The sequence below is a fragment of the Anas acuta genome, chromosome 14 (genome assembly GCF_963932015.1).
Source record: "Anas acuta chromosome 14, bAnaAcu1.1, whole genome shotgun sequence".
NCBI classification, from domain to species: Eukaryota; Metazoa; Chordata; class Aves; order Anseriformes; family Anatidae; genus Anas; species Anas acuta.
Window position 1 is genome coordinate 4,782,459 of NC_088992.1, and position 17,894 is coordinate 4,800,352.

The 17,894-nt window shown below is 49.1% G+C and overlaps 1 protein-coding gene across 1 annotated transcript in view; it reads right to left on the bottom strand.

The window, feature by feature from the left end:
* Nucleotides 1-17,894, bottom strand: part of COL23A1 (collagen type XXIII alpha 1 chain) — a 169,482-nt gene that overhangs the window by 38,625 nt on the left and 112,963 nt on the right. Inside the window, exons 3-5 of the mRNA XM_068698014.1 lie at nt 15,959-16,003; nt 9,655-9,662; nt 6,091-6,117 (exon numbers count right to left, since the gene is read on the bottom strand). Of these exons, the coding sequence (XP_068554115.1) occupies nt 6,091-6,117; nt 9,655-9,662; nt 15,959-16,003 (80 nt within the window). The remainder of the gene's footprint in view (nt 1-6,090; nt 6,118-9,654; nt 9,663-15,958; nt 16,004-17,894) is intronic.

The following is a 17,894-nucleotide window of genomic DNA, read 5'->3' on the forward strand; positions in this document are numbered from 1 at the left end:
TAAGGGCAATAATTGTAGTTCAACAGTTATGACCTTGACGAAGGTCATAAGAAAACAGCTTCACAATAGCAACTATATTGGAGATGGATACAAATTGCATGATACAGTTTTTGGAAATATCTAATGATGTCAGACGTTAAAGAAGTCTTTTTTTAAGAATATGTGCATGCACAACAAACCAAAACACCCATACAACACACAGGCACTCCGTGTCTGTACACGAGCTACCACCCATGGTCTAGAGAGCATCTGCCTATTGCAAAAAGCCAAGAGAAGTCTGAGGTCCACATGCTCTGCCCTACATAGCATGGTCTCCCGTTCCCGGCAGTCCTCCTGAAGGGTTAGGCTGCTGTTCCCAACACAACCCATCTCTTGGAGCTTTTTGGTAAACTCCAAGTGACCACAACAAGATGGAGAAACTGCTACGAGAAGCTGGTTTTGGCACGTGTTCCTCATTTCCTGCACATCAGCCTGCGTTCAGGGCACATTTATGGGTCACACAAAGAGCTTACTTGGACTTTCCCTTGCTGAATTATCTGTTAATTGAGGTTTTCAACTGCTCGAGGAAGAAAACCCAAAACTCATTTGATTGAAGCCAAGGTATAGAGCTGCCACCAAAGCCAGGGCCGTGCTGCTCTGCTGTCTTGCAAGTGGAGGAACCAGCTTCCCTCCTGCGTGTGCTCCCCCAACTCCTTCTCCCAGACATCAGCTCAGAAATAACATTTGGCTTCACTTTTTGTCTTGAAAATTAATTAAAAACAGAGTTTATCATCCTTACAAGTTGATTTCCAGCTCTAAGCACTACAGCTGAGCATTTAGCTCACTGCACACAGCTCCCAAAATAGTCTCTGAAGATGCTGAGCTCTTAGCTCCACCGGCTCCTTAGCCTGGGGTAGACCATAAATATTTGAGCATACCCTGTGCAAGAACATTTCAGTTGTGACTGAGCAATTATTCCTTGCAAGGTGCACCAGTACAAAGCGTGTTGTTCTCAGAGATCATCCAGCACAGTGCCAGCACGCAACGAGGGTTCAAAGGGCCCCTATCACAAAACACATAATTAAAACAGAAAACGGGATGCTCTCCTTTACCAGAACTCCATTGACTCATCGTGGTGTAGTTATTTCTCATCGGAAAAGGATGTTGTTACTCAATACTGAATTATTTTGAGTAAGAAGCCGCCTTACTTCCAAGCACGCAGAACTTGAGGCATTTTCCTTCCCTGCCTCCCTGAAGAGCTCCCACCTTTGCAAGAAACGGGCAGAACAACACTGAGGCTCTTTCAGGCAACGCAAACGATTTACAAAACTCAAAGGCAGGCATGCACTAAAGGAACCAAATGAATAACACTCTGCTCAACTAAAAATAGATGATAATATTCCAAGGAAAACGTATAAAGTAGGAGACAACTCTGTTTCATATCACAATTTTTTCTGCAAAGCCTATTCCCAGCTCTGCTTTTTATTAATGAAGACATGCACATGAAGTAATTCGCCTCATTAATCAACTTCGTTCCTTTGGTTTCTTCCCACTTGAAGTGACAACTCTCCACTCGGGATGTCACGTTTGGATGCCGGCGTGGAGACCGGCTCTGGGAGAGACGAGTTAGAGGCAGATGAAACTCTTCAGAGACTTGGGCTCCAGAAGGCCTCTCTGGTGGATGGGAAGAGGGAAGGAAACGGTGTCTGGTGAGCAGCAAATGCAACAGCTCACTGGGGAAGAGGAGAAATAGCATGCTGGAGGAAAGCTGAGCGGTTTGAAGGCAAAGAGAAACCATCCCTGAGTGGGACAGGGGAGCAAGACGAGGGCAGGCAGCTGAAGGCACCACCCAGCCCCTGCTTGTTCCCTCCATGGATTATTTGGTTCCAGTAAGCGGCTACGCAATGGGAAGATCTGCCTGCACCAAAAGGTCAGCTGGAAAGCCTCCTTCCAGTACAGCTCTTCCATCTGGTCCTCATTTTTCTGTTTTCCATCCTCCCCAGATGTGGCTGTCCGCGCCACTAACGTAAGCAGCCGAGAGCACCCCCGTGCCAGCCCTCTGCAAAGCCGGCCCCTCTGCTCCTCCACAGCTCTGAGCAGCAGCGTCCCCATCGTGCCAAGCCTGCAGCACAGCCAGGTGACCTGCTCGGCCACGCGGGTCCCTTCTTGGCCACCGAATCATGGGCGGTGTGGGGACAACACCGGCTCTGATGCTGCCACCCTCCTGCTCGCCCTAACCGCTGCTTCAGGGGGATCCTCGCCCCAGAAAGTGCAGCTCAGGGCAAGTCCTGGGAACAGCCCCAGCGCCTCGTTCTGCCCAGCAAGAAACACGTTTTGGTCGTCACCTCGGCTGCACATCTGCTTTTCTTCTGCTCCAGCACAGCTGTGCAAAAAATCCAAATCCAGCTCCGAGGCTGCACTTTGGTTTGGGGCTGGGCACTCTTTTGGCAAACACCAGGAGTGTCAGCCAAATTCTGCTCATCAATCTGATCCAAAGGCTGCTGTCATCTCTTCAGAACACTGGCGAGGGGAGCGCCAGAGCGAAACAATGAAGCTGGAGCAGCGGTAGCTGGTGTCCTGCCCGCGGCCATGCTCAGCAGTGCTTCCAGGGCAGCAGGAAAACCACAGCATCCACTTGTGCCTGCTCACAGCACGCACAGAGGGGACAAACAGAGCCCCAGTGCCGTCCCCACGGCTGATGGAAGGTCCCTTAGCAGGGTGCCCATGGACACAGCGATGCCCCATTCATAAAATGGTGCCGGTCCATCCACAGTTCCCCTTGGTGAGACCGGGCAGCTCTCCTTGCATCCCTGTACCCGCTGCAACTCCTAACCCAGGCCTCACAGCACTCTGCCTGCTTAGGGCCAACCTGCACACAAAGAGCTGTGTATTTTCGGCAGGGCAGCAGTGGCACTGCCCTGGTCCTGTGTTCCTTGAAGCCTGGATAGAAAATGGCTCATTGGGATCTCACGTACACAAACGCCCACTGTGCTGCAGCCACTGGCTACATTTTGGAGAAGCAGCAGCTTCATCGTGTGTGCTCAGGACCTTCTGAACAGAGATGGTTGAGACTTCATCCTCCCCATGTCACCCTTTTATCCAAAACACGGTGGCAGGTTCCCTCCTTCCCTGTGAACACATCAGAGGTGGGACAGTGCAGCCTCCACTGCGTTGTGCAGCCTAGAGCAGACTTTGTCACACGAGGTTTGCAAAGAAATAAATTAATTATCTGAGTTATTAAGAATGATATCCCGTCCCTCTTCATCCAAAATTTGCAGGTGAACATCCCAGAAAGCCCTGGAAGCCGGGACATTGCTGTTGCAGGTGGTCCAGCCCCAGCAACGTCCCACATGTGGCCGCAAGTGACGATGGCATCCAGCATAGGGGAGTGAGATAGGAAGCAAACACCGGGACCAGAGAGACAAAACGGCCCCCATGCCCTCCATGCAGCCGCACCAATACTGCTCAAAGGCTTCTCCTGACCAGGGTTGTGCCTGGCCGAGGAGCCCCAGCTCACTGGGAGAAACCACCTGAGCTGCTGCACTTAAAGCCCGTAACTGCAGAGGGCTCCTGCTCCGTTTCCACTTCATTCACTTGATCCTGATACTCGAAACCAGGAGGGATTTCGAGCAAGGCTCGTTATTGTTGGCACGTGCTTAACTGTTGAGCACAGGTCTAAAAGTCCAGCTGGATCAAAAGACCATCTAAGAGCCTACCTGCTCTCCCTGTTGCTGCGGTGGCTGAGCACCTCCTGGGCTTCACACATCGATGCTCTGAACCCTGCAGATCTGAGCAGGGCAGGGAGCTGAGAGAAGGCAGAATCAGAGCTTCCAGAAAAGGAACGGAAAGACTCCCAGCACAATCCTCACCACCCTCTAAGCATTTGGTACAGCGGAGACACGCGTACAGCAGCACAATTTCATGCCTTGCCACCAGTCATCAAAAATGCTCACTTTCCCCTAACCTGCCCCAATAGCAGAGTTCACCGTAAACTAATCCCCACAGTCTTTGTCCTCCTGTCAAATTTGTCTGAAACAGGGGGAGAAAGGGAGAAGGCAGACCTGTGCAGCCCTTGGTCCATAGGAAGCTACACTAGACATGTTGCAATCCATGTTCAACGGGATTTCAAAACTGAGATGAACAAGACTGGAAAAAATCAACAAACCCAGATCTGCCACTGCAGGAATAGTAGGGCAAGCCGTAACCCTAAAAATAGAAACCAGTTCTCTGGGGTTTATAAAATAATAACGAACCTACAGAGCTCATAAAATAGAAATTGTTTCTGCAGTAAAGTTTAATTTTAGGGCCCATACTCCCCCCCCCCCTTCTGATGTTAACTATCAGAAGATTAAAAGCATCTTACGAATGCTATTTTGTCTTCGTGCCTGTCTCTAGAGCTCTGATTCACTTCATCCGAGTAAAGCTTCCATTATTTTCAACTCACTTAAACACCAGCAGCTCACAAAGAAAATCAAAGCGCTGCTACCCAGGAGGTGGAAGCGTTACCACATCCATCTCTGCTCCCAAACACCATTCCATTTCCACTTCGCTTCTGCATTTGCTCACAGTTCAAGTTTTACGCAATTTTGGTAAGGAACCGCAGCAAGCACGGAAGGAGGGGAATTTTTAGAGATGATCAGGAAATGCGTGCAACAAGGCACAACATCCCTGTGCTCGCTCACAGCACTGCACTGAGGTTTGCCACATGAGAGACACCTCCAGGCGTGCCAGTGCCCAGCTCCAGCCCAGGCAGCGCCCACCCACACGCGGTGCTCTCCCACCAGGACATCCCACCACGAGCATCACCCCTGCAGCACAAGCTGGGCTTTGAGCTCTGCTCACCCCCTCCGCCAGCCCTGACCTCTTTAACGGAGGTAACCACAGCTGGATGAGGACCAAATCCATCTGCTGGATTTTTTACCTGCTCAGAGTTTGTTTGATCAGCCTGAAGGGAACTAATTAAATCAGTTTGACTAAGCAACTGGATGTAATAAAGGCTCTCCATATGCTTTTGCTGAATTAGGCTCTGAAGTCTGCTTTGTGCTGAGTTTCGCCCTTCAGGTATATGTATGGCTTTGGAAATGCAATTATTATCACCTCCTTATTAGATAAAGCTACTTAGCGCAGCCACAGGCACGTAGCTGCAGTAACTCACTGTTTGCTGGGCTGGGCTCACACAGTTCTGCAAAGCCAGGAATAAAACAGCCTCTGAGCCTGTCTGGACTGCAGGTCCCAGGGAGCAATGAAAGAGGAGGTGGATGAACAATCTTGGCAATGTTAAAGCTGTTTTCCCAGTGCAGGTGTGGCAGCAGAGCTGGAGGTCACTGTGAGCCCTCAGCACCATCCAGGAGAGCGGGGGCCACCCAGCAGGACAGGCTGGGGTGCGTGCTTTGTCCTAGGGGAAAACTCATCTCATCTCATCTATCTCATCTCAGCAGTTCTGATTTTCAGAGCTCCACAAGCAAACCCCAGGCACAAGCTTTGCTGGACTATCACCAACACAGAGATGAAGGGGGCAAACCTACCTCTGGTCAAGGGCGCTGCTCACCCATCAGTGGTTAGCCACATCCTGCAAGAGCAGGAAGCCACCCTAAAACTGCTATTAAACAGGCTGATTGAAGCAAGGTCTCCCCCCTTAAACTCAGCTCCCTGCAAGCTGCTTGTGCATTTCTGAGCCCTCCTTGCTCTGCCAAGGTCCCATGGGCACAGTGATGCGGGCTGGTGCTGCTGGGGGAGAAGGAGCCCCATGTCCCCCCCTTCCTGACCTCTGTGTGGCTTCTCCTCCAGCTCTTTATGCCAAACTGCTTCTCTCACAAGCAGTCGGTGGGGCCCCAACCTACTAAAAAATTCATCTGAAATGCATCACCACTGAAAAAACATGAAATACCATGAAGGAGTTCAAGCCTTCCACCCATGTAACCATTACTGGAGAATATCGCATTGCTTACTGAGTTTTAGGGCTGAACCTCTCAAAAGGCTTTCACTGATGGAAAGGGAGGAAAGAAGGAAAAAAAAAAAAGATCAAGACACGCAAAGAAAATCAAGTGTCATAGAAAAGGCACATAGGATCACATTAAAAGAGAATAAAAATAAAAGGAATAGCAGAGTTACCGGATAACCATCGCGTCCTGACTGCCCCTGTGGTGGGGAACAAGCGAGACAAGAAGTCAGTCAATGCAAAGTCAGACAGCACATCAGCTGGGCTCATCAGCTCCCCAGCTGGCCCCAGGGCTGAACTCCCTCCAGAGGGACCTCTCAGGGCAGTTTTCCTCTCAAAAAGGTCACGCCTACAGCCCATTTCCCCAAATTTTGACCTTGCGCTTCACTTTGGCTACTTACCGAAGGTTTCACCGACTCGCACCCAACCCTGCTGCCCCAGCAATCGGCCAGATCCTGGCCGTGCACCCACAGCCCCTGTCCCACACATTGGGGAGAGGTTTCACTGCTGACTGCAGCACCTGGCCCAGCGCAGGTTTCCCCCTCTCAGACCCATTCATTTCCTCGAGGAGGCGGCTCTCCCAGCTAACCCTCACTTCTGTTTGCAATGAGGCAGAAAGAAGAGGATGCTATGGGGAGAGACCTTAAATCATTAACACCTGCAAGACCAGCAGAGAAAAACACAACCCACCCAAGGTATTTCACCTTTTCTTCTCCCCTCAGAGGGTTCCCAAAGGCATTTACAGCTCGAGCTGCTGTAAATACACCGCGAGCTGTGCTGGCGGCACTGCACGGGGCTGCAGAGGAGCCTGCTGCAAGCCAGACGTAAGGCAGATATCCGGGAAGGAGCTGTTAAGCATTAGCTGGTACACAAGTAGGCAGTAAAGCCTGTGTCTGGTACAGCAGTGTCATATGCTACTATAAACACAGGTTATGTCAGCATGCTGCAGGGAGATTCATCCATTTCTTACGGCACGAGCAGCCCTGGCAGCTGGCTCCTACGCAGGGTGGTGGTTCTCGCTTCTTGCTATGTGCCCCGAAGCTTTGAATGCCTCCTGCAGCATTATTGATTCATCCAGAAACAACACTGACTTCAACAACCACCTATTTAACAAATTACAGTCTTGGGATAAAAAGTAGAGTGAGATTTTTATGGAGACGTATGGCACTGGAGCGCACACGCAAATAGGAAACACTTGTAACTCTCTCGCTGGTGAGCTCCCCAGTCAGCATGCTAATACATAAAGTGTCTGTTAATATCTGGGACTGTAAATGTTTAATTACGCTGTGTGGTAAGCCTATCCTTCAATTGTAGAAGTTTCCTACCCAGCATGTGATTTTAATACCCTCGGAAACAGAGGTTTTATAGCACATCGCAGCAGAATACCCCTCGCTCACAGACAGGATGATCAATCATCCACCAGCCACAAATCCTGCACCACAAATTCTAATAATTTCATATACACAACTAGCTTATGACAGCCAAAATGAAATACCAGAACAACTGCTACCAGGGAACAACGGAATTGAGGATACAGTTTTAGCAGAGTGTGATGCCGTACATGTAAGATGTAATCAACTCCTTATGGCCAAAATCAAGAAACAGAAGAAACTAATAGAGTTAAATGCAGTACTGTTGAAATAAAATAATATTGTGGTTCTGTGGGTTCTAGGACTTTTATTATATATTATGTTTAAAGAAGTCCCTGGCACATGCTACTTAAACTAAAAATGCAGGATTATTATTATTTTTGTAAATGAACCGAACCAGGAGTTGTCTCTTAAAGGGCAAGGGGAGAGAAAAATGTCTTGTTTGTGTTAAATCTCCCCTGCGCTCCCTTTGCAATTCAATCGTGCCGTGGGAACCAGGAAACGAAACCAAGGAGAGACAAAGAAAAATGAGGAGCGCGCCATATGCTGCCTACGCCGCGTACACCAGGAGTGAGCAGAGCACACGTGAAGAAGCGTAACACAGTTGGCCGTGTGTGGGCTGATAACAGCCCCTGATAACAGCAGGAGCAGAGCTGAAATGGTTAAATAAACCCCTTTTAAATAGCCAAAGTACTTTATGGGAAAAAGGCCCCATGAAGATGCATATATCTGGATTTCAATAGCCTATATCCTCTTCATTCGTAACCTGCCACTGAGCAAGAAATTAAAAATATTTTTCAAATTAAGTCGAATTGCATGAGTTGCAAAGAGGAATGACACCATCACCCCGCAGAAGCAGCACAGGGACCAGCCCCGACACCCGAAATGCCCCCAGCAGCAGGACTGTGCCCGGTTCCCCTTCGGATGCTGCTCGCCCCGTGAATGCCCCCGCAACCAACATTTCACAAACCCACGGAGTCATTTTTATTGTGTGGGTAGAGAGGCCCTGTTGCAGTTTTTAATTATGGAATATTTACAGGAAAATTAATTCATTGACAGGCTGAGTTTTGGAACACAAACTAACAGGGAAAATTCGTTTGTTTGCGTTTCTCGAGCCAGTCAGTATCTTGGATTTATTGCTGGTGCTGGGCACAACTTTTAGTGCAAATGTGTTCAGATCTCAAAGAACGGTCAAGCCCAAGCCATTAAGTCTTAAATTTTCCTGATTTGCTTCTTCAAAACCTGGCCAAATAATAATTTAGCTCAACTCCCTCTCTGGGCTAAAAAAATAAACTTGAAATAGAAGCAAAATTTCCAAGGGCTAAGAGCCATCAACTGACCCCACCGGTGGCGGCGTCCATCCCAGGAGCACAGCCATGGCGCTGTGACAGCCCCCGTGCTCCACACGCATTTCCCTGTCAGCTTTTGGCCTCTAAACAGACGTACAGAGCTGGAAATTAATTAGCCCAGGAATAGTCAGCATTTTATTTTTTTTCCTGAAACGATCCTGTTTTAACCCAGTGAGGTTCTGTAAGAAGAGTGACCTGAAGAAACATCTCTGTTAATGCAACAGTGAACAAGGAAACATGCAGCTGCCAACAGCCTGCACCTCTCCTCCTCCTCCAGCTTTGGGGGAAGAAAGGTAGAAGGAAAACAGAAGCACCTAACGCCCATAAATTCTCTTTAAAAATCCCTCAGCAGCTCGGAGGGCCCAAGCGAAACGCTGTATTCTCGCTCCAAGAGCAGCGGGAGAACATCGGATTTGGATGTGGTGGTGGCACAGCGAAAGGCATGTCTGAACATTTGGAAGGAGGAGTTGACACATTTTCAACTATTACCCCTTCAAACAACAAATTCCCCATAAATTTTCTGGTCGCACTGGGAGGAATGCTCGTTACTCTCCCCAAGACTTCAAAGAGAAGCAAGCGAGCTACGTCGTTCCCTCCAGCCCCCTTTGCGAGCCTACCAAACCCGTATTAAGCGATGGAAACGCAGCAGATAAGAAAAGCAAGACAGAGCTTTAGGACTAAAAATCCCACCAAAACGTTAAAATATTAGTATAGCACTCATTCAGCTAAATGGAAGCTGAGTAAAGACACTCTACAGGGAAAACTCTTTTTACTGAATATTTGCTTGGTTTAAAATTACTGGAAGTCCCTGAGGGCAGCAAGTTAAACATTTAAAAACTCCCCCCACACCATTTGTCTACAATTGTGAAAAAAATACAGCAGCATCTGGTACCAATTGTGCTTCCAGACACACCTCTACCAAAAAATGCTGTGCTTTTGCAACGACACAGAAAGGAAGGGGAGGGGGAAGGGGCAGCCTTAACTTTGTTGATCCAACAGTAAAATCCACGATACTTACTGCAGGTCCTGGAAAACAAAAAGAAAAACAAAGAAAAGAGTCACTTAATTATGAAGTATAATCTACAAAAAAGCACATAACAGGGGAAATACCGGGAAGTCGCAGTACTTCTGGGTTCAGTCCCAATGCGATGACTTTCTGGATGCACTCAACGCCACCCGCCCGCTCCTGTGCGGGACCGTCTCACTCCCTGATGGCAGGGCAGCACTTACAGTGGCTGTAAGACCCCGTTCCTACACCCTTTTCCCCCTGTGACTCCCTTTTCTGCCCCGTGTGAGGCCCTGGGCACATCACGAGGCATCGCTTGCATTCAGTGCCCACAGCACCATGCGCAACCACACAGCTCCTGGCGAGGATGTTGCCACAGCTGCCCTTGAGGCCAGAGTGATGCACAGACCCCAAATGTCACTGTCATTCAGTCCCCTGACCTCAAAACATGTCACAACACCAAGATCCTGAATGTGCTGGCTGCTCTGTGCATCCTGCTTGGGGGCTTTGCCATGCTCGGAGCCAGCTGAGCGACTGATGCACGATGCCTTAAATCCAGGGGGAAAAAAACCACCTTCTACAGTAAGTTTTCATGCACCAGTATCACAGCCTGAAGCTGCGGTTAGCAGCAGTTAATAAACAGTAATAAATAACCCAAAACTGCCTTCCCCTGCAGGGCAGGGGTCCCCGCCACGTGCCAGACTGATTCCTGCAGCTTTCCCAGCGTTTGCCCTGCTCGGCGCTACCCGGAGGTGCACGCTGAGCCCCCGCTCTAATGCAAGCCATGTTTCCCTCCTGTTTGTGAGGCATCCTAAAGCTCTCCGATTTGGGCTCCTTCATGCTCCATTTCCCGTCTGATCCAAACCAGAAACAAATCACAATTAAAAAAAAGAAAAAAAAATGTGGGAAAAATTAAAATGGAGCAAAAACGCCTTTCTTCGTCGCGTATTATTCTATAATATACACCAGGAAGCGTGTTTCGGGCTAACACATATTCAAGGTTTCTTAAGTTTGTTTAAAAATTTGTATGTTGAAAAGTTAAATAAGAAAAAACCCAAAAGCCTAAGAATTAAGACTGGGACCAAGGAACAAGGGGCAGAGCCTGCAGCCAGGAATCAGCCCAGTACCCCGTGTTCCTCGGCTTCCCATGGCCAGCTCTGCACACAGCCAAGCGCATGGGGGGCACAAAGAGGAGGCAACGACCTCCAGATCTGCCTCCTACCAGGGCCAGCCAAGTCTCAGTGCTAAAATTCACACGGGCCATTAGCGTGCTTTCTTTGGTTTAATTTCTTGTGAATACAGAAGTCAATGGATCTCGGCCAATTTATTAACTGAGAATCATAAACCTGATTTATTAACTCCCTTATATGCCAAGCTACCCACAAAAGCCCCTTTGTAGAAAAGTAAAAACTAAGTCTCAAACAAGAATCGGCCAGGAAATTATTTTAATATGGGATTTCAATCAGCTACCAATTATAATCTCCGTGGAATTTGTTGCCTTTTTCCTTTTTCCAGCTACCGTTTTCTCCCAGCGCATGCAGGCAAACGCTCCTTTAAAATGCAAGGCTCAGAGCTGAGGGCTCTCTGTAGATGCCAAGTAGGATGCTCCTTAAGGACACCTTTGGAGTTAGGCTCCTCTTTAGTGGCAGTCACAGCCAAAAAGTCTCCATTAAGGCATAAAGTGCAACCTCCTGAACCAAACTTTTTTCCCCTCTAAGAACAGCATCACGTGCTGGCTTGCCCAACGTGTTTGCTAAAAGCTCAGCCACAAGACCGCTGTCTCCTGTGGAAGCAAGTCAAGCGTTTTGCAAGGCAGCAGCAAACAGAAGTTCCTCGCATGCCAAGGGGCTGTCCCCGACCTGGCCGCCTCCTCGGCACAGGCACATTGCACAGGGCACGTGCTCTGTTCAGAGAAATTCGCCAGAATTCGCTGCTAATAATTCTGAGTAGAGCCAATATTTTTAAAGCCCTGAAGAATGAAACCAGTTATTATTAGAGTTGGAAACAGATTTTGTATATCTGAAATTTGATAACAAGTAAACTTGGGGGCTTAGTTCAGAAGGAATAGGAGGCAGACAAAATAGGTTGCATTGCATAAAATTTGGTCTATGATTGGTTTGCTGTAGCGAGGGAACTTGCCACGCTTTTCCGTAATGCGCAGCACACGTTGCTGCTGTGCTAGGGGCACCAGCTGGGATCCGAAACTGCCAGGGCACGGAGATGCCTGGATACACCAAAAGATTCCTCAGGAATCTGAACAGTTGTGCCAGAGGGAGGTGAAAAGGGAAACTTTTACAGCTAAGTGACCCAGATTTGCTGCCTGATGGCCATTAACGTTACTCTGTATACCCAAACCTCACTAATGCCCAAAAAGTATCTCCACAAAAACTCGTGCTGCGTATTTATGTGCACAGCTACTGAGCCAGGATGCTGCAAGGGCATGGACAAGGAGGAAGGGGACATCTGCCAGGTCAGACATCACGGATCAGCTTTGCAGCATGGGAAAGAAACTTCTGTCCCTGCCTGCTGGCCTCAGGATCTCCTGTCCGTGCCTCAGCGCGGGTGCAAGTCCTAGCAAAGAGGCTTGCTGCTGAGAGCAAATGTAGGACAGATGAGATTTTTCCTAACGCTTAGTAGAAGCCAAAGCACTCCTCCATGTCCGATGGCATATGGACACGAACAATCATGGCAAAAGGCAGGGAGCAATGGAAATTCCCAAATAAATAGAAAGCTCTCTGTGATTTCCTCGCACGCACACATGCGCTGACTGAATAACAACTGCACGTTTACGGTTGTACAGTCGCATGGCCAAGAGGCTTGGAAGAGTCTTAATGGGTAAAATATGGGGCTTAAGTACGTGTAGGGCTGGGAGAGAAGTCATGTGTCTCTGCACAGAAACTGCTTTGCTCTCGTTCCTTAAAAAGAGCTTTAGAGTCGCCCCTGTTCCAAACTGGGCTATTTCTGTAAACAGAAGAGATGTAACAGGATAATAAAAAAAAAAAATTACTTGGTACCAAAACCTTTTTAGAAGTTCAAGCTGAAGAAACAACTGCAGCGTGATGTAAATTTGGAAACAGAGTTGGGGTGGGGGGAGAAGGCCGTTTTATCCCTTTTCAAAATTTCAAAACCTTTTCCCTACAAGTGTTTCTGAAACAGAAAATTTCTGTAAACAAAACTCGCTGCCAGAGACAGCAGTTTTTGCTAAGTCAACACTTTCCAGTGCAGAAATACTTTGTCCAATGACGATAACCCTTCCAGGCCTACCCATATAGGCAATTTCTGTGCCTGAGACAGCCAACTGCCCTCACCGCGCTGTCAGTTCAGGAGGTTTACGTCCAGAACCAGATCTTGCTTCACGTGCTGGGAGTAGAGACGTACACGGAGACTTCACAGACTTCCCATGTCAGACGTGTTTCCTTCCTGGTTGTTCTGAAGGGACTTTGAGTTGTGGATCAAGCTGCCAGCCCCCAGTCTGGTTACACAGAGACCCGGACACGCAACCAGATTAAATCCCCAGATCCTGGATGCGATTCATCCATCCTGCAGCCGTGCCCCAGCGTGGACCAACCTTTACAACCAGGGAATGCTGCTTGGCTGCAAGTTTTCAAGGGCTGGTGGGAATGGGCATGATGCTCCTGTACAGTGGTGCTGACATGTTTTGATGGAGCTGGGGACGTGCTGGAGCAGACCAGGGGCACGAGTGAGCTGTTCCAAGAGCCCCATGGCACCGGCTGGTCCATCGCCGGAGCCGCAAGGGAGATTCCCAGGGCCAGCTGGCTGCTCGAGTAAATAAAGCAGGTCAGATAGCACCGCCCGGCTCCATAACTCCGGGCTTTGTTTAGCTGCACTGACAGCCGCAGCAATGCTCCCCGACGTATCTGGGCTTCGTGTTTATGGTCAGCGAGGAGATGACAGCGGGGACGACCGCGCCGCCACAGGACGCTCAGGTTCTCAGCCCTTTTTGAAGCCTGTGCAACCACACTGCCCTGTTTCAAAACAATCCAACTAGTTCAGCTTTATCTAGAATTAGCTTAAAGTTAGTCTTCAGTCGTATTGTGTTTTTCTGTAGTAGAGTGGTTGTCTCAGTGTGATTTCAAGCTGACAAATTCTTAGCTTAGAGAAATGTAGAGCTGTTGGATTAATTTCCTGTATGATCTGAATCTATCCAAGCAGAGGAAAAATACAATTGAGAATTGTTTTAAATCAACAGGAGAGTGCGACTGAAAAGGGACAGGATGATCTGTTAATAGTTTCTCTGCTTGTTTATAAAAGATATAAATTGAAAGTTTCAATGTGAATCAGAAAAAGTTTTTCAACGTTACCATTTCAACAACTGTCAGAAAAAAAGAAATGCTCCCTTTGGCAGGGCTGAAATGAGCACTGAGTCTTCTGGCTCTTCAACAGCGTTTGTCTGGAGGCTGTTAGACCATAACCACGTCGGGTCCCTGGGGGTGGATGCTATCATGCTAGGCAAACAAAGTTTTATTCACGTTTATCAGCTGTAGCACAGGAACAAGGACCTGGTTTACGTGTGGTCAGCTTCTCCAACAAATATAGAAATATATCTTCAGGCTTTCTGTGAAAACAAACAGCTGGCAGCTCAGCCAAAACCAACATCCAGAGGGAAGCCTGCTCTCTGCATCTCTACCCGCGGCAGAGCAGAGCAGAGCAGTCCACAGGGGCTGCATCAGGTGGGTTCAGCTGTTTTGCCCCACCGAGTGTTTGTGCACATGAGTGTGGCTTGCGATGCACGGGGGTGTTTGCTGCTGCCAACCGCTTGCTTCAGAAGAAATCAGTTCAGATGGCTGCTGCTGCCACCTGCCCTGTGGCTCTGCCTTCCCCAGTGATATCCCACTCTCCTTGATTTTCCTTTGCAATTGTATAAAAATTCAGAAAAATACCAATTATTAACAACTTGTGCATCTTTATTACGTTTTTCTGCTTCTTCAGACGGATGCTCAGACAGCTGCAATGCGACATCAGACCTTACAGGTGACAGCACACAGCAGCGAGCCTTCAGAGGTGGCACAACCCGATGACAGCATTGACCTGGTACGAATCGCTCTGCCTTCTGCATTTGCTTGGAGATTTTCAAGGTTGTATCAGCTCAGACAGCACTGAGGGTGTGTGGGCATGCAGGAGCCAGTGGATCATCCAGTGTGGAGGTGGTTGGCATCTGTACGGAGCTGCTTGAGCAGGGCTTGTGGGCACACTGCAGCATGAGAGGAGTGGCCCTTCAGAAGCTGTCGTGTGAAGCAGGGAGAAGGAGAGTGGAGGGCGAGGACGCACTCAAGCTCAGCACTGTGAGCACCGTATCCGCCTCCCAGAATTGTATAAGGACTAGGAAGACACCTTGGAAAATGTTTGCATAAATACCTGCATATAAATACTCCAGATTCATCAGCAGACCTCACCACGGCTGCACGTTGTACTCCAATAAGGGCTTTAAGGAGCACGGTTATGTTCCAAAAAAAACCATGACAAAAATCAAAGCCAGCTGGTGGGTATTCCTACAGCACAACTGTTGGGAAAGTGGGGTTTAATGAAGAGAACTGAGATCCATCATTGTCCCTGTGAGGGCAGTTTCCATGTTTTGCCTGTGAGTAATCCCCCATGCTTCAGGAGCAAAAATGCCTCAGAAAACACCATGAAATAGCAGCGATGGAGGAGAAGGGAAATGCCTGTCTGTCTTCCACGGAGATCAGCTCATAGCTTGCAAAACAAAACCCCTGATTCGCTCTCCCCAGAGATAAAAGTAAAACTTGATGGCCAGAAAGTTCTGTGTTTAGAAAACCCAGCTGGGTATTTGCTGTAGCCAACGAGCAGCACAGAGCAGCCTCCCGGCTACATAAAAATCTCCCTGGTCCCCATTAATTCACTCAAAATTCAACAGCTTAAGAGACAAAATGTGTAAAATTTTATCTGTTTTCTGATAAGTGGAGGCAGTTGCAAACTACCTGCAGCTTTCTAGGTACATTCCTGTACCGAGGTCACTGTTTTCCTCAGACAGCCCGGTGCCAACCACATTTCTCCTCTCCAACTGCACTCCAACCTAGAAGCAGAGTGTGAGCACTGCTGCTCCCCAGCTGACACAACATCAGTGCTTTTCCAGTCCACAAGACAGGAGAAAACCCACCAAATATCAAAGTGCCAAATGAGTATTAATATAAAACAACATTTAGCAAAAACCTGAGTGCCCACCAAGGCCAGTTGGTGGTTTAACCAGGAGCCAGCCCATCAGATAGAGGTGATGGTAGTGGTACCAGGAGGTTTGTGCCCAGCCCCGTGACAGCGGTGGGGTGACCGCGATGCTTACCGGGCTCTCCGCGCCGTCCGGGCTTCCCTCGCCTCCCCGGAGGGCCTGTGGAAACAGAGCAGAGGGTTAGCGATGGGCAGAGGGGGCACAGGGCAGCCACGAGCCCTCCCCTTACATCCAAACCACCACCTGCCCTCCCCACCTCCACTGCAATCTTGCAAGCCACACCAGCGATCGAAGCGATGAACCGAAGCCTTTTCTTCCTAACCATTATCCAAGCCAGAAGTCCCAACGTTGGCTGCCAAAGCAGCCTAGACCCCATCATAGACCCACTGTCTCAGATATAAAACATTTGCTTCTTCTCCTACCCAGCTGGGCAGCAATAGCTAGGTGGTCAATAAAAAGCTGCGAGGGGCAGCACGTCCTTAAATCAAGGATAAAAGGCACATAAGCAATAGGCACAGAGCACTGCTACAGCCAGGTCCCGACCCTGCTGTGATGTTGCATCCTTTGTGCTGCGGGCGAAGGTTTTGCAACCTCTGCTGGCAGCGGGCTCCCATGGCTGGGAGCTGGCAGCTTCCATGCGCCCTCAACACACCCATGGCCAGATGGGGACAAGAAGCCGCTTCTGGTAGCCTCCTGCAGGAGGTCAGCCAGCTCCGGAGAGGCGTTCACTGGGTGTCAGCAACGTTAACAAAAACAAGAGCTCCCTTTTTATATGGGAAACAACCCTGCTGCCTCTGCCTTCTGCTGCTTTGTTAGCTTTTAGGTGCAAAGGACAATAAACACAGAGCCCTAGATAGTCCTGCGCTCCGAGCAAGATTTCACTTTCTGCATAAACATTTCCGTGCCCAAACGTGTAACTGGACCCCAGGTGCAGCCAGGGGCTCCTCTTTAACATCAGGGTAAACTTGCCATCCATCCATCCATCCATCCGTCTGTCTGTCCCTCAACACACCCCCAGCAGGCACCGCAGGCAGGGCTCCAGTCCCCGCTCTCCCTACGGAGGTGACAATTTGCAGGTACAAGCCCAGGGCTCACCCTGCAAGGGGTTGGTAGCTCCTTGAGCTGGCAGGTTGCTGGGGGGCAGAAAAGCCCCTTTCCATGCCAGCCACGGGAACGGGCCAATTCTGAGCATGCCGGTGCCCAGCTCAGGCGCTGTGTGGCTGCTAGGAATTGCTGCTATCATTATGAAACGAGGCAGCAGCCTCCAGCCTCCCCCTGCACTCATTTTGGGGGCTGCTCCATCCCTCAGTAGCACCACGACCTGCTTCGTCCCCAGCAGCTCTGTAAGTTTTACCTCTCTGCTGCTAGAGGCAGGGGGGGAGCACGGCGTTTCTTGGGAGCAGGGAATGTGCCAGTGGAGCTGGAGGAGAGGCTGGGTTTTGAAACAAGTGACTAATGAGTTGGTAGCAACGCTTTTAACTCGGTTAGAGGAAGGCTGGTGCCGGAGGGCGAGAGCGTGCCGAGCTCCCGTAAAGCTCAGGATGGGCCCCGAGGACTGAGAGTGTGAGAAACCAAACTTTGTTTAAACAACTACAAAAATCAGTAGTAAACTTAAAGGGATTTCTTACTACTTCACACCATAAGGGAAAAATTGACTACTGCCTACATCGTGTAATTCTTTACAGTCTATCTTTTCCAGAAGGGAATCTGTAAGGAAAGAAGTAACACCTAGAGCCACAAGTACAGCACGCTCGCAGCAACCACTGAGAGAAATCAAAGATGAGAGAGAAATAAAATCCATTCTCTTCCATTCCCCTTGCTGCATTTGTCTGAAAAAAACATCGGTCAAAGAAATGGAATTGGAAAAGCAGGAAAGACTTTTTGGACTCAACATATAGAATCCTGCTGCCGTTCAACAGCTGAATTTGGAAAAGTCTCCACTGAGAGAACCTGAGCAGGGACCAAGAGGGACACGGCCACCTCCAGCGGGAGGTTGGGGCACTCGGCAGTGAGCCGCAGCCCTGGGCCATCAACCTGTGCACGTGTGGCC